Source organism: Pyrgilauda ruficollis, unplaced genomic scaffold (assembly GCF_017590135.1).
Source record: "Pyrgilauda ruficollis isolate IOZ18807 unplaced genomic scaffold, ASM1759013v1 scaffold9, whole genome shotgun sequence".
NCBI lineage: Eukaryota > Metazoa > Chordata > Aves > Passeriformes > Passeridae > Pyrgilauda > Pyrgilauda ruficollis.
The window spans coordinates 6,109,167-6,126,136 of NW_024531043.1; the positions used below are offsets into that span (position 1 = coordinate 6,109,167).

The 16,970-nt window shown below is 38.0% G+C and overlaps 1 protein-coding gene across 2 annotated transcripts in view; it reads left to right on the forward strand.

Annotated features, from left to right (window-relative positions):
- The window catches only part of LOC121364770 (septin-2), a 35,178-nt gene that overhangs the window by 3,895 nt on the left and 14,313 nt on the right, over window positions 1–16,970 (forward strand). For both annotated transcript variants that reach the window (XM_041488286.1, XM_041488285.1), the window contains exons 2-10: window positions 988–1,039; window positions 2,156–2,255; window positions 3,704–3,790; window positions 4,375–4,498; window positions 9,095–9,229; window positions 9,719–9,836; window positions 14,522–14,623; window positions 15,435–15,580; window positions 16,584–16,667. In XM_041488286.1, the coding sequence (XP_041344220.1) occupies window positions 1,013–1,039; window positions 2,156–2,255; window positions 3,704–3,790; window positions 4,375–4,498; window positions 9,095–9,229; window positions 9,719–9,836; window positions 14,522–14,623; window positions 15,435–15,580; window positions 16,584–16,667 (923 nt within the window). In that variant the 5' untranslated portion in view covers window positions 988–1,012. The remainder of the gene's footprint in view (window positions 1–987; window positions 1,040–2,155; window positions 2,256–3,703; window positions 3,791–4,374; window positions 4,499–9,094; window positions 9,230–9,718; window positions 9,837–14,521; window positions 14,624–15,434; window positions 15,581–16,583; window positions 16,668–16,970) is intronic.

Sequence of the window (16,970 nt, forward strand, 5' to 3'; positions counted from 1 at the left end):
TTTTAAATGCCTGCTGCAGGGCAAATGAAATAGCATGGGAGCTGAAGATCTGTTTTCTTTAGAACTCCAAGCAGCAATTATGCTAACTTCAACTTTTCCTTCGGTCCAGAGCTTGGACTCTGCCAGGATTTGACTGTCAAACTGCCAGTGTCAGAAACTGGACTGTATCCTGCTAAAATGACTCCTGCTACCCAACAGGAAGGTCTGAACACACAGGTGCCTGCATAGGTCACTTCCCTACTTTTCCAGGCCAAGAGCTGCATTGTCAACAAACCAAGCTGTGAAGTGCTCCTGCCGCTTCTGTGTTTCCTGTCCCTACTCTGGAGCTGCTCCAAATGAAAGGGCTTTGCTTTTGCCCTGATAACTAATCTATAGCACAGCTAACATCCTTGAGTAAAGAGATAAGGGCTTGCCAAAGTCCAGCTGTTCTGGGTGTCTGAAAGTAGAGAACAAATCTCTTTTGATAGTCCTTCACACTGGCATGAATTTTGTGTCCAGCATGGGTTAGCCAAGTGTAGTGTCCTATTCAGCAACAGCACTTTGAAGTCACTGAAAATAATGTTATGTTCTGATCCTTACCTGGGAATCATGTAGGTGTCCTGTTCTCATGGGAATTTTTGGATGTGGTAGTAATTCTCAAATGTAATGTTTGGACAACATTTGCATTACATTTGCTATCTGTGAACCATCCTTCTACAAAGACAGGATGGATGAAAGTTTGTTATGATACTAAATTTTAATATTTTGCATTTTAAAAGAATTTTTCTGTTTTGAAATTTTTAAGTATTTAAATTAAGTACTCCTGTGATTTATTTCAGAAGGAAGGCATTTTGATTATGGCTTGTTTGTTCTGGTAATCCTTGAGTATGTGACATTTCATTCTACTAGAATAAAATGTGATTATTACATGCAGCTGATCAGTTCAAAATGGAAAGTAATGTAATCTTCAAGTCAGCTAACATGGCACTATGGCTTTTTTTCTTCCAGTGTCTGAAACTTGAAGTGAAGAAACATGTCTCAGTCAGGTGAAAAAGTAAAGGTAAAGAGATGGTTGCATAGCCAATATTTTGTCTAGAATCTTTTCAACTTCTGAAAACATTTGTAGCTTTAGTGAAATGCTAAAATTGTGAATAAATTATACCTTATTGCTTCAGATGTGTTTCTTAAAAGGAACTGCTTAGTAGAAACAGAGATTGTATGTGATCTTAGTGATAGACTTTCTGGTGTTCACCAGACATTCAATCTCTGCTTGCAAAGTTAAAATTGTACCTTCACCTAAGGAAATTTCTTGTGACAAACCTTCATTCCTAATGTTTTTACCCAAACCTTCATTCCTAATGTTTTTGCCCACCTGGATGGGCTTTAAAAGGGTTGTTAGCAAATAAGTAATTACCTCCTAAGTAATTTCCCTTGTATCCCCCCACACCACTGGAAGTGTATGGCATTGTAAAAAACCTGTTCTCATCATAAGCTCATCTGTGAAGAAGACATCTGGTTCCAGGTAGCCCACAGGTCCCTAAATCAGGTGGCTGCAGTTCTTATTTAGGCTCCTATTAGGTTTTCAGTCAATGGGTAACAGATGTTGGAGCAGACTCCCCTGTTTATAGCCCAAATCTCTTTGATAAGTTTTTCAGACATGTTTCTTTTTCCTGCTTTTGTGTTAGAAGTCAAAGATTGTGAAGATAGGTGAACAACTTAAGCAGCAAAAGATACAATCACACAGAGATGTATCTCAGTAATCCCCCCCTTAATACAATGTTCTTGTTTTTTGCCTGTAAGCATATGCATTGTTTTTATAGAAGATAATAGCAGCAGACACCAAATTTTAACAGAATTTTTTATATTGAGCTGTATTTATTTCTTAAGATTAATAATAGTGTGTTCTTGCAAGCTTGCAGATTTTGATTTTATCCAAGGGGAGACTTTTGTTTGTGTAGCTCAAGGGACTTATCTGATTTCTATTTATATCAGCCTGCTTGGTAAATGAGCCTTTTTAAGGTCTGCTTTGCTATTGCAGCAAAAATGGTTTCATTCTCTATTCTTCCTTGTTCTTTATGTACCCCTGCACTTTATTGTGTAGAATCAAGTAAACGATTTTTCAACTTTTTATGGGGAAAGGGATCTCATTTATATTCAACCTTTGTTTTCTTGTCAGTTTTCCGACTCGGCAGGCTATGTGGGATTTGCTAATCTGCCCAATCAGGTTCACAGGAAATCTGTCAAGAAGGGCTTTGAATTCACACTCATGGTGGTTGGTAAGTGAGCTCTTTAAGTATTTTTGACAGTTATACAACAACATTTCTTTCACATAGATGTGTACATCTTCCTACTTAGCAATTTACTGTTCTGCAGTAGAAAAAGCTTTGAACCTCTATACACTTTCTAATTACATCTGTTACTGTTTTGTCATGTTTAGTGGGAGGGAGTATTTATAATGATTAAAGATGATGACTTGGAGCCAACAGGACATTTTGGCATTCCTGATTCATCGTCAGATGACAGGGATAGTTGTTTAGTCTTTCTTTCACTCATTTCCCCAGTGAAGGCATGAATGCACACACTGAGTGTCTTGCTGTTGAAATGGTGATGCTGCTGGTGTGTTTTCTGCTGTTCTGTACTGACTCACTCTGGTGTCAGAGATAAACCTGTCATTTGCCTGTTGTGTCAATGAGCACCTCTGAGTCTCCTGGATGGAGAGTCCTTTAGGCATAAAGCTCTTCCTAGTGATGTTGAATTATGTTTACATTAAATCAGTTTAGTGGTTTGCATGTGCAAAGGGAGTTCACAGTACTGTTACCCTTTTGTAACAGTTAGTGCAAAATGAAAATGTGCTCTGTAGTACCATTTGGGATTACTTGGTGACAGTATTCAGCAGTGTTTGTGAGATAAACAGGTAATTTGTGATAATTGTAGAGTTCTTGTGTCATGTAGTTTGCGATGAGAAATACAAATAATTTTTTCATCTCTAATATCGGGTTAGTAGCCTCTAAAATAATACAGCCAGTTGGTCTAAATGCTGGCTCCTTTGATTCCTTGAGTTAGGAAGCAAGCAATTTTTTGTAACTCAGATTTAGGAGTTAAATATACATGTTTAACTTCATTACTTAGATGTAGGACAAAATTTGTATCATTTGAAGTTACAGAATTCTGAAACTTCTCAGGTGAATTTTGAATAATTTGCTTTATTATTTTCAGTTTCATGGAACCTATGTGGGCTTAAGTGTAAGGGTACAAAACTTGACTGTTAGTTTGGAATTGCTTTACTCATTTTTCTTCCCAGCAGTGTTCCAGGTTCAACTGGTAGCTTAGGAAAACATTCAAGCTCTCAGAAATTTTCAGCAAGAGAGTTGCAGTTCCTGATTTTTAAGTTTAAATGAAAAAAGCTGTAATTTCCCTAAAGTAACTGAGCTATCTCTAGATCTATAGTCCAAGTGCTGTATGACCTTTCAGCTTTTATTGTGACATCTGTTACAGTAAACTTACAATTTTCATGTAACATTTATGAAAACACTGGAAGCTTGTTTTTCCGGTGTTTTCAAAGTGCTTAGCTGAACCTTTGATGTTTTTATATCAAAAGCTAGGGTGGATCCTGATGAACAAATTATTTTTCCTCCATAATGTGGCTTGGAGAAAGACAAGGTGCTTTAAAAATCTTGGAGTAAAAAGTGTATATGCTTAATAACCTGAATTATTTTGTTTGTAGGTGAGTCTGGCTTAGGAAAATCCACTTTAATTAACAGTCTGTTCCTGACTGATCTTTATCCAGAACGTTATATTCCTGGAGCTGCAGGTAAATGTGGTTTTGCAGTTCCTCCAGCACACTCCACCCTATAAAATTTCATGCTCTTTCAGTTAATATTGCTTCCTTCTTTACCCATTACACCACTTCGTCATGCTGTATTTAAATTTTCTAAATTATGTTTTGTTGAGCTGTCATTTTCTTATTTAGATTTCCTTTCAAAGACAGCTTTTGTTTATCAGCTGCTATTAAAAAAAACACCTCCCAAACCTTTTAGGTATCAATACACCTAAATATGGTTTTGCTCTAATCCCCATTTCTTCTTACTGCTTTTTGTCTGTAGTGCCTTAAATCCTGGTTAGAGGTGTAAATAACCTTTTGGCAAAGAATCTATTGTGCTTTTGAGTATTATTATTTTATTTTTGCATATTGTCATAAGTAAACTCATGTTTTACTTCATTGTTTCTTGTTTACTTACAAAAACGTGGTGTTAAATTCTGCTTACTACTTTGTGTATTTTGATAAAATATTTTATGTCATGCAGGTTACAACACACTTGAGCTTGCAGTTCCTCCTGTGGGGGTCTCTGCAGGAATTGATAGGCAAATAACAATCCAAATGTTCCTTTATTTTAGAGAAAATAGAGAGGACAGTTCAAATCGAAGCTTCTACAGTAGAGATAGAGGAGCGAGGGGTGAAGCTGCGTTTAACTGTAGTTGACACACCAGGATATGGAGATGCCATTAACAGCCAGGACTGGTATGTGTGTGAATACTGCTTTGTTAATAAAGTGTGTGTCTTACACAAATGCTATTCCAGTGTGTCTGGTACTTTCTACAACTTCCAGTTTAAATTTTCTAACCACTTCTGATGTTTTTAAAAGTTTTGTAGGGTGTGTCTATGATTCTGCCTCAAAATTCACAGCCTCTCCTTCAAAAAGTTTCTCTCAGCACTGCAGTCAGCTTTTTGTCTCTATGGCCATTCCAATAGAACAAAATTCTGGTGGGTGGAAACTTTTTGTCTTTTACTTTCTGTGTCTCTGACCCGTCCAGTTTCCATGTTTTTAAGACAGTTCTTTTCATTCTCTGTCCTCTATAGGTACTACCAGCAGCTTGGGTAAAACTGGTGGTTTTTTATCAGGAAGATACCACTTGGCTCTCTCTGGCCTAAATATCAACGACAATCTTTAATGGATGAAAAAATTGTCAGTAGATACACTGGAAAATATACATAATTGCTTTAGCAAAATGATTATGAAGAAAGAAATCTGTAAAGCAGCTAGAGAGAATGGGGCAATTTGTAACAAACTAAATTAATAAATGTAATTTCCAAATAATCACATTCAGGCAATTCTCTTTAACTGTGGAAAGCTGATGAATTTTTTTCAAATAAAGATGAGATATCCTTACGGGGACGCTTCTAGTTTCAGTGGATTAAAACTTTGAATTTTCACATTTCACATTTTAAGAAGTGCCAACTATTTATTTTACTCAGTTGTTAATTTTGTTGACACTTTATTTGTGGTGGTGGTGGTAATCCCAAGGCAAACAGGGATCACTGTGCAGAGAAATGGAACATAATACAGGTTGATTTGAGTCCTTCACTTACAGACCAGGAAACAGATAAATAGCAGATAAAATAAACATATATAATGCTAATAGAATGTTTTGCAATCTTTCAGTGGCAGAATGATGTATCTGCAGTGTTCTTATTATCAGATGGCTTTTCTCTTCTTTCTATGGTGTAGATGTAGGAACACAGCAAAAGTGAAGGCAGTGAAGTTCTGTAATACCCTAAATGAAAGTCTGAAAGTGAAGCTCTAGTGAGATTTTTATTTTCCTCCCACTTTTCCTACTTTAGTAAGTTGAAAAAAAAAATGGAACTTTTGGAATAACACAAAGGCATCTTTCTGGGCTGCATCATGGCCTTGCTTATTTTGTGCACTGTTGACTAGAGCTTCCTTCCGCTGGAGCTGAGAGCTCTGCAGCCTGTGCATTGTGTTATAGAGAGCTCTTCCTGTTGATTGTGTTCTAATGCCCTTTGTTTATTCTGCTCAGATGTTTCTTAGAGACCTACGTGTTCAGATTTTCCCCTTTCTTTTTGGAAGTTTTCTGAATAGAATCATTCTGTGGTGATTCAGAGCTGAGCAGAACAATTTATACGTAGTTTTATGTGACAAATCTGAAACATCAAATACACTGCAGGAACAAATAGTACTTACAAAATAAAAAGATGCAGTTAGTGGTATCTCTTTAGTTTACTTATGTCACATGAAAAGCCTTTCAGCCATGGCAAGTGTCATTTTGACAAAGTCTGTTAATCTTTACAGGATGTCTCAGGGACTTGGATGGGCAGACTCTTTGTTTTGAGCTGTAGTGAAGACTAAGCCAGTGCAACCACCTTCCTTCCTTGCTAGTTCAGAGGAAGGAGCAAGTTCATGTTCTTGAACTTATGTTTCTGTTCAGGAGCATTTACTGAAGTTGTGGTTCACTGGTAGATAGTGCTGATCATGACCCAAGATTTATAAAGCCCTTTTTTTGGGAAGGCTGCAATTTGTGCAGACTGTTTGTTTTTTGAGGTGACAAATTTTCCTAAGGGTATTTTTGAACACAGGTAAATCAAACTGGCACGGTGTCTCCAGGAGATAGCAATCACTGGGAGAGTTTCAAATACCTTTCTCCTGAGTAGGTTCCCTAATGGCTTTTAGTGTCTTTGCATTGATGAAAGGGCTAAATTTTAGAGTCTGACTTTCAGGGATGGGAGCTGAGGTAAATTTTTATGTATTTTGTGTCAAAGAAAAAATACTGATAAGGGTTTTGTGCTACTAAGAGTGTGTCCAGGAGGTCTATTGGATTGGAAAAACAACAGTGTTGGATTGGGAAATGATTTGTTATAGATTTGATAGAGCGTACTTTCTGAATTAGAGCTTGTTTTCTGGATGCTACTGTACTTAAAACAATATGAAAGGTAAGGTGGAGGTGAACCACAGTTAACCATGGTGATTTTTTCAAGATTCTGTGTGAAGCTTTAGTGCTGGCTGGAGTTCTGTATTCTAGCATCAGACCCACACCTCGGATTGCTCATGGCATCAGTTTAGGGGTGTGTTTGGAGAACAGCAAAATTCTTTGTGGTGAGAGGTTTGACGCATTCAGCATCTTTCAATGCATAAGTACATTGGGATCATGAGAAAAGTGTGTCCTTAAAATAACATGTTCCATGAGAACAGAGGGGATCTAATCAAGGGAGGAAAAAAATTGCTTGTTGCTTTGATATCTGGCCTCAAAAAAGTGGTTGACAAAAACAGACTACAGGTGAACTTGTTAGATATTGCTGATCACACTATTTCATCTTGCTTGCAGTGTCACAGATCATTCTTTGATAGCTGCTCTCAGCTCTTTGGCTGCTGCTAAATTTTTTTTTCTTTCTTATTTTGCCTTTTTTTTAAAAAACTGACTAAGGTTATATTTTATGGGTTTTGGCAGCTTGATAATATTGTTCATTTTCCCCCCGTGGACTTAAATGCAGCATTTGTGTTGTTTGCTGTTACATACAGGATGTGCTATCTCCTCAGTAATGACAGCACTGTGGTGTAAGCCAGGTGTTTCCCGGAAGCCAGGAGGTACAGGACACTGACACCGTATTTATGGGGAAAATTGTAGCTGTTAGACCTAGAAAACTGCACGTAAACTAATTACATTGCCAGAGAAATGTGTGATAGTTCTTTCCCATTGTTAGTGTTTGGTTTCTGTCCTAATATTTGTATGTCTTCAGTCTCGTTACCTTTTACCAGCTATGAGAAGTACTGAAGATTAACAGGAACAAAAACCATATTCATGTGTTTCAGCACATTTAGGTATTAAGATGCTCTTTTCTAATGAGTAGCACTAAGGTCAAAACCCAATGAATTCCATCTTTTGCTTTGTTGTCTTCTGTAATATGACTTAGAATAGCCAAATCTTGCAATGATGTAAATGTGTGTGTGTGTATATATTCTACTGTGGATTTTTTCCTTCTTGACCCAAAAGCTTACTTAGCTTTGGAGAATCAAATTCCCTCCAGGATCTCTTCCATCATTCTTGTTACTTTCTTTTATTCTTTCCTTTGCAGCCATGCAGCCCTGGGTCAAACGTTGCTGCCTATCGCAGTGTTTGCCAGCATTCTGTGTTCATTTTCCAAATTATTAAGTTTCTGTTATCTGCTCTGTTTCCTCCTTAAACGTATCACATCAAGTTTGTGTTTTCTCAGTAACAGAAATATGGATGTTCCTATTTCTCAAGCTTTCTGCTTAGTTTTTTCTCAAGTAGTTTAAAACATGTTCATGATACACAATCATCAGCTGACATATCTACGTCAGCTGTTCACTTCCCTTCTCCTGCAGTACCTAATATCAAGTGTCCTTTTATATAAATGGTGTTTGCAGGTGTCTGCATGCTCTGGAATAGCTTAAAATGATCTTAGTTATGTGTTGTTTTCTTTTCTCTCTAGTTACTGCTCTCTGGGTCTGGTTTATCTGTGATCAGATTTTGTGCTCATTTACTTCTTTGTAGGGAATACTTTAAATTGCCTTGAACTAAGTAGGAGTTTTTTTTCTTTGCCAACAGAAAAGAAGGTAACAAAAATAGCTTAATAAATCATGTGATGCTTGAGTGCATGACTTGCAAATGTATTTGTGCTTAATTCTAACAGAATACCAGAATTTTCATAGGTAACTATAGAAACCTGGCTCTAGGGTCAGGGTTGTAAATCAAGAGGCTATCCAGGATATGTCATCCATCAGCCAGTTTAAAAACAAATATTCAGCCCCTACCCCAGAAAAAAAGGCAGAAAAATCCTCGGTCTTCTGTCCCTGTGTTGTCTCAGCACCGAGTGCTTTTTTTCTGAGCTTGCACTTGAACTTTTTATCCAGTGAACAAAGTAACACTTGAAATTGGCTCTAGGCATAAGTTGACACTTGGTGGTTGTTATGAAAACATATCAGCCAGTTTAAAAACAAATCTTCAGCCCCTACCCCAGGAAAAAAGGCAGAAAAATCCTGGGTCTTCTGTCCCTGTGTTGTCTCAGCACTGAGTGCTTTTTTTCTGAGCTTGCACTTGAACTTTTTATCCAGTGAACAAAGTAACACTTGAAATTGGCTCTAGGCATAAGTTGACACTTGTTGTTATGAAAACACCCTTTTGCATTATCAAAATATTTTTCCTCAGTACTAGATAAAATGCTAGGAAGTTGAATTTTCTGTAACAGCAATGTTTTTAATAAAGTGTGTTTCTCATTCTGTTCTTATCTTTTAATGATTCTTTCCTTATTATTTAAAGCTGATGTAAGATGCCTGTCTTTCTTCCCCCTCCCATACCACAGCTTCAAAACAATTATCCACTACATTGACAACCAGTTTGAGCGATACCTACATGATGAGAGTGGTCTGAACAGGCGCCACATCATAGACAACAGAGTGCACTGCTGCTTCTACTTCATCTCTCCTTTTGGGCATGGGTAAGAAAAAGCTTGAGCTTTTGTACTTTAGGGTATTGTACCTTCATAACAGATGAAGGTACAGATCGTAAGTCTGTTCATTACTTGAACTGGTAACTTAGCAGTAATGTTAATTGAGTTACCAACCTGTCAGTTAGCCAGTGCAATTAAAACAGTCCATGGAGATTAGTGCTCTCCGTTACTTCATCCCCTTTTGCATTTAATGTTGTTTCAAGGCAGTACTGTATAGTTTGTCACCCAGAAACATAAATGCTTTTAATACCCACTTCATTATATAGAGACAGTTTTAATTACAACTTAAACTTTGCGCAACCAAGTTGATAAGCAAGGGCATTAAGTTTAATGGCTTAAGCTTAATTTATTATGAAAATACTGTTTATGTGGACACTTGAAAGAAATAATTTTTAGTACATTTGGTCTGATATAAAGCAAACAATACAAGACTCCATGCCTATTTTAAATCTTTTTTTTTTCCCTGCTTGTTGGCAGACTGAAGCCATTAGATGTGGAGTTCATGAAGGCTCTTCATGGAAAAGTCAACATTGTCCCTGTGATTGCCAAGGCTGACACCCTGACACTGAAGGAGAGGGAGAGGCTGAAGAGAAGAGTAGGTCTAACACTTGATCATGAGAACAGACCAACCCATACAATATTAAAGCCAAATATAAAGTAATTTCAGACTGAAGAGGGGTAAATTATATTGGCCAAGGACTTAATCTTGGGGAAGTGTGAGGTGGGAAATCTTCACTGAAGTCTGATGTGCTTTGCCAGTTACACTTGCTAAGACTGTGGCTGTTCTTGGCTTCATGTATCTTAGCAAAGCAGTGCACCCAGTAGCAACACAGTTTGTAACAAGGGTTCAGACAATCCTGAAAGGAGAGGTGGAGATGTTTCAGACTGGTTTTCTGAGAGCAGTGGCCTGAGTGCCCCTTAGTGCTGGGAGTGCATTAGGTGTGTTCTGAGGGCATATCTTCAGTTTCATCCAGGAGGTACTTGGGTTGTGCACTCTGCTGCATGGTTTGTAGCAAAATGTGGTTGGAAACTTTTAAAATAAGTGGTACATGGTTCATGGTACAAACTGAAACACTAATGCAGAGAGAGGACAGTTGGGTTAATGTATGAGCAGGGTGCTTTTGTGGCTCCACTGTTAAGGGAAAATGCATGTCATTGTATGAACATTTTGTGTGCTGGGTTATGTGTTCACCTGAAACACCAGGACATACTCAGGGTTGTAGTGGAGACAGTCTGTCTTTCCAGACAGTAGTACTAAAATAATTTGCTTTGCAAGATTTACTCAGCATCTTGAAATTTTGTTTTTTGACAAGCCTTTCCAAGACAGCCCAACTTTTGCCAGATATGACCTTGTAGCGAATTAAATGAAGTAATGTCAATATTTGTGGTTGTACAAGTCTTCAACCTTAAATTGAATTTCCATTTTATTGCAATTTCCGAGCAGTGAATGTAAATATTTAATCTATTCTGGTTTATTCTGTTTGATTGAGAATGACTTCGTGCACCTTGTTAAAGGAATGTGTGGGTGGTGTGATTGTATTATGTATGCTTAGAGGTGGCCCAGTAACATTTATTGAGATCACAAGCTTTGCCACGTTCAATTGACTCAAAACTGGTACAATAATTTGTAAAGTCTAGTGGGTTTGAACCCTCTAAAGCCTATGAGTTTTTACAAATTTAATGACTTATTCCTTAGGTAGAGTAGGGATAATTAGTACTTCTAAATTGCAGTCTGTATTTTACACCAGAGTAAACCTTTTATAAGGTAAGATATCTTTTATATTACATTTTCATACAGGGCATAACAGTTTTGATTGTGACCCTGTGGCTTCCTGTAGGCTTTTAGAATGATTATTAGATCTTTATTCCAAGGGTGTTTGTGTTGGGAGTATTTTTCTATTTTCTTGAGGAGGGACTACAGTTTTATTTATTGGGAAAATAGTATAGATAAAATCATGCTGCAAAGCAGCACATTAGCTGAACTCCACCTAAATTCAGGGGATTTGTTTGGAGCGTTTTTGAGTGAACCAGTGCCACAGTGGCAGGTGTGGCCATGGTTTGTGTGGGCACTCCATTTGTGTGAAGAACTACATTTTGACAATGTGAGGTACTGCTGGCATTGCTGCTGTGTTTGATAAAGCTCAGTGATGTAAGAAAACTTGCCCAAGAGGTGGAATGGATCCTTCATAGCTGAGAAAGTTAAAAGTGGGGATAGTGTGACTGTATGAACCTTGTCTGCAATGCAGGCAAAGATCCACTGAAGAGAGGAGGAGATACTTATACAGAAATGAGCAGCTTTATGATGAACCAGGTGAAAGGAGGAAGGAAATTTTAAAAAGTCCATTCATTGAGACAAGAAGAACCTTTGGATCTTGCTGGGAGAAATTCTGTCCGGGCTCTTGAACTTTAATTTTGTTCCTCCACAAATACTATAAGGTAACAACAGGTGCACTGCATTCAAATTGAAGGAACTCATAGGGAAATCATAAAGCAAAAATGTGTTTGATTGTGCAGGTTTTATTGCTTTTCCTTTTCTGTTACTGTACTGACTTTGTGAAAGATGTTTATCGCACATTGTTTGTGGAGCTGCCACTTTTTTTGTAAAAGCCCCGTAATTCACCCTTTCAGCAGTGTACTTCAGGCTCAGTGTTCATAGTTGCTTACTTTTTGGTTCAGCATTTGGGAGCAGAATGATGTTGAAAGATTTGAAGGAGGCATTTAAGTGGAACATTAATTATTTTAAAATATAATTCACTGGGAATTGAACTAACTTTTAACTAACTAATCTTTAAAACAGTCTGGACTTAGACATATGGACACCACATTTATGCACTGCTAAGTACAGCAATATGAAGGGCATCTGTAGTCTAAGGGAGTGGTTAGGGAGCAGGTAAACAAGTTTTCATTATTTTTATACTGCTGGCAAAGGTCACTCTGCAAACTGAGTTTATATTAAGTCAAATGTATAATGTGCTTCCAAAGCTTTGAAAATCAAAGCTACTGTATATTGTTCTAACTCAAAGCATCTTGGCCAACAGAGTCTCTAATCAAGAATAGGAATCAAAGTCCTGCTTTGCTGACGCAGCTTGAAGCCTTACTTTTTTTAGATGTTTCTGCCATTTGGCCATCAATCTGAAGTAAAATGTTTTTGTTTTGCCGCTATGGACTAAGCAGCAAGATTAGCTTGTGGTGCTTGCAAAGGAAACCCAGCTTGGAGTAATTCCTGTTTGGGCTTTCTGGAATTCAAAGTTATTTTTTCAAACTCTTGAGTGGGAAGAAATGCACGACAGTTTCACAAGCTGTGCCATGCAAGAGTGCTAAGGAAACATGCTCAAAAGAATGACTTCATGAGAGGGGAACTAATATTTTGACTTTTTTTTTAATTTCCCATGGGAAGGCTAATCTTTAGGAACACAGAATCCTCTGAGGCCAATAAAATTCAGATTTGAAGAAGCAAAATGCTGTTTCATTGTTAGGAGCATAAAATACAGTTTGTTTTTATTGCAATTCTTTTTCCTTTCAGGAAAGCACTAGGTTTAACAGCTGTAATATATTATTCTAGCACCCCTTGCTGTTGGCTTTCCCGTTATTGTTCCACTTGCATTTTATCTCAAAGATCTCAGCCAGATTAAATGTGCTTTCTTGTTTTATGCAACTACTTAAAGGCATCGAACTGCAGTGCTGCCCCACCCATCCCAGCTGTGCATCTTTTATTGTCATTTGGTGACAGTTCAGGTCTCTTTCATTTTGCAAAACAGTAACAAAATCCATTGATTTAAATGTCATTGTGTGAATGTCTTCATTGCTTATTGGCAACACTTACTCCCAGATTTCTTTTCTCTCTATAAAATATTGCTCTCTGTGCAGGTGGGGGCTCGTGGTACTTCACTCAGTGCGCGCGTGTGTGAGTGCGGGGGATGTTTACATACCTGGCAGGAAAACATTGTCAGGGAACAGCTGTGGCTCCTACATGGTCTTTCCTCTGCTAATGGTCTGGAGAATTGTTTTCTTTTAAACACCTGTTACATAACCAAGTTCTGGTTGGACAGTTTTCATTTATACTGTAGCTGTCGGTTGCCATCATGACAGAGGATGGAGGAACCCAACAATGCTTGGAGAAGGCTCATTAAGACCTCTCTATTTGAAGTCTGTTTGTTTTCATGCTACCAATTTCCAGTTGTATGGATGGAGGAACCCAACAATGCTTGGAGAAGGCTCATTAAGACCTCTCTATTGAAGTCTGTTTGTTTTCACACTACCAATTTCCAGTTGTACACACAGTAAATGGCATCACAAGTCCTTACATAGGCTCTTCTGAATATTTTTGCCATTACTTCAAAACTCTCCCTGATTTTGCCCAAACTTTGTCTATGCTGAGAGTTCATTGAGCAGGGCAGCTGCTTGGATCAGGTGCTGTTGGTGGGGTTACAGTTGCTGCTCTAGGCAGTTTGCACAGTTCCCCTGTTCTGCTGAAACATCCAAGATCCCTTTGGAGAGTCATTGTGGAATCTCAGCATTCTTCATGCTCTCCTTATACCACCACACTTCCTTTACTGAAAGTAACTCTTGTCAGTGCATTTGATGCAGTGACAAGAGCTGACCTAAGTATATTCAGCAGTGTGGCAGCAGAAACATTCTCTTTGGTTTTGAAAAAGGAATTGACTTGTGCCACCTTTTGAAACCGCAAAAGGCCTGGAGTTATGCTGGCTGCTCACCCCTGCAGTGATTTCATTAGGAAAAGAATGTGCCCAGGAATACAAATACTGTATTTTTTATGTTACCCTCAGACATTAATGACAAAGAAAACTGTTTAAGAACAGGGTGTTTTTCTTAGTGGATTTTTAATTAATTTCTTCACTTTAAGTGGATAATAAGCTTTTATCTTTTTTGATTCAAGACGCACTAGGCACTGTCTTCTACATTTTTGAATGTATCAAATGCACCAAAATATACTTTGACACGGGGTGAATGGTTTTGATTCTGTCACTAATGAATTCTTTCTTGTTACTTTTACTCTTTTTTCATATTAACCTCACTTTGCTTCTGTATTTGCCTTGTAAATCTTCTGGCATTTTAAAATTATTTACTTGCTGTGTTTTCCAAAAATACATTTATCTATTGTGCCTTTTAAAAAATTTTCAAGCCTGTGCTATTTTGCAGTTTAGACACTGAGTCAGGTGAACATTTGTGACAGACTAGTTAATCAATTTCATATATTTTAAAGTGAATATCTCTCCAATTAAATAAGAGTATTATTCTTTCTTTTTTGCAAACTTTCAGGTTCTGGATGAGATTTCTGAACATGGCATTAGGATTTATCAACTCCCTGATGCAGATTCTGATGAAGATGAGGAGTTTAAAGAGCAAACTAGAGTTTTAAAGGCAAGTTTCACTCCTAGTTTATCATTTTGCTGCTGTAGTTCTTCAATCTACAACATGCCTAAAGGTACTTTATTCCTTTCACAATGTGTTGAAAATTTCAGTTTCCTTTGTGTGTTGACTTGGAATTATAATCCCTTTTATTCCAGTCTCTGCTTCACCAGAATTCCAAGTGTAGTGTGTCATGACTTTCTCTTCTTTCCTCTTTTAACTGTAAACCACTATTCACCTTGAACTAGTATTTGCAATCTGTTTTCTGACTCAAATGTTTTAACATGTGAGCAAGGAGAGAGATTGTGGGTGTTATGGTTGCTGTACTAATTAACAACTTGCCTTGTGTTAAAGCAGATAATCAAGGTTTTACTGAAGTAATTTCCTCTTTGTGCTTGCAAAGGTGTTTGAAGAATGTGTCTGAAATTCTCTCTAGCTACTTCACTCTGCATCTGAAGTATGTTTCTGTTGGCTGTGCTCCATGCATGATGTTATGTCAGATGACACGTTATGCCCAAACCGTACTTTAACAACAGTCGAGTGTTCCTAAAGCGAAGCGTCATTTCCTTCTGGGCCTCTGTTAAAACAAATAGGTCCTAACACAGCTGCAGGTGCTCATAAGGAGAGGTTCCATTGCCTAGAATGGGATTTGTTAGTTTTTTGATGTGAGAGGGTTTTAGTAGAGAGTTTGTCAACATTTCTTTTCCCCCCTCTTGTCTGTTACTTGAATCGCTGTGCTTTCTTTAAAAGAAAGGCAAAGCAAAATACAAAAACTAACCAGCCAAAAATCAAAACAGTGACTTATTTTTTCTGTCTCAACTAGGCTAGCATTCCCTTTGCTGTTATTGGATCCAATCAACTTATTGAGGTGAAGGGAAAAAAAATCAGAGGCCGCCTGTATCCCTGGGGAGTTGTTGAGGTTGAAAATCCAGAGCACAATGATTTCCTCAAGCTGCGCACAATGCTGGTGTGAGTAATGGTACAATGATCCCATCTCCTGTGGTGACGTAACTGCCACAATGACTGAAAACCTATAGCAACGTTCATTCCTTAATTTAAAACTAGCCCTGATGCCAGCTGAATGTAGAGCTACATTTTGGTCCCCTGCAGCTTGTTTTCCTGCTGTACCCTCCGATCTCTCAACTCAGGCAATATTTTCTATATTTTATGTTGCCAGATGTATGTGATGGTTTTATACCTTATGTGAACTGATCTGATGGCTATGCATACCAACTGAAGTTTATTATAGTGCAGTTGGTGGGGAAGAGAGGCTTTTAAGACACTCTTCAAAGTGATGAATATTCCAAAAGCAAAGTGCAATTTTCTTGGCAGTAGGGGAAATCCTTTGTTAAATATGATACCCCACCCCGTTATGATTTTAGCCGATACGGATATTCTGCCTGCGTAAATGGTTTTAAGTGATTTTTTTTTAAAAACTGTGTTTGGCTATTGTTGGAAATGAGTTCTGTTGTGTCATTCCAAATTGGGTTTGTACTGGGCAGGGATTGCCCTCTGCTGGGCACTGGGAGCAAACGGGTTTTCTTTTTTTTCTTGGTAATTGGAAATTGTCAAGCAATGGCAGCTGTTGCGCAAGCCAAGCAGCTCCACCTAGTTCCCAGTTACTAATGATATTTGACAGCACTTTAAGAGTAATAAAATACTTTTGGAATTAAAGTATCTTTCTGAATTTCTGTCTTTGAAAGTTCTTAACACTGCAAAAACTGGTATAAACAACTCATCTGAAATAATTAATGTCCAAGAGGAGGGCAGCATATTTTGGGGTCTTTGATATTGGTGGGGCACTTATGAATGAATTAAATGTCAATGAACTTGAAAGCAGAATTCTGGCTGGTTTGCTCTGTAAGGATTTACTTTTCTGGTAAATATATCAATTAGACAAAAGAGAAACAGAAGATGAAAGGGTGTTTTCCTTTGCTTTGCTGAGTGTTCAGTAGCCCTTTGCATGTTCTAGGACACACATGCAGGACCTGCAGGAGGTGACCCAAGACTTGCACTATGAGAACTTCCGTTCCGAGAGGCTAAAGCGCACTGGCAAGTAAGTGTGTGCTGCCCTGGGCTCTGCTGCTCCTCACTGCCCACTGACAGGGGACTTGCTCTTCCTCCTAACTAATCCCACCTGTAAACAATCACTTCTGATGAGATTTCAATCTGTGGAATTCTGAAATTTGTATGAAATGCTCTTCTTGAAGAGGAATAATATATAGCGAACTGCTGTGCTTATAAACAGCTTAAATCCCCTTTTCTCTATGCTTTTAATTGGAATGTGCAGGAAGAAGGTGCCTGCAAGCAGGATAGGTTTTATGTAATGATGTCTGCTTGAAGAAAATGAATGCTGGTG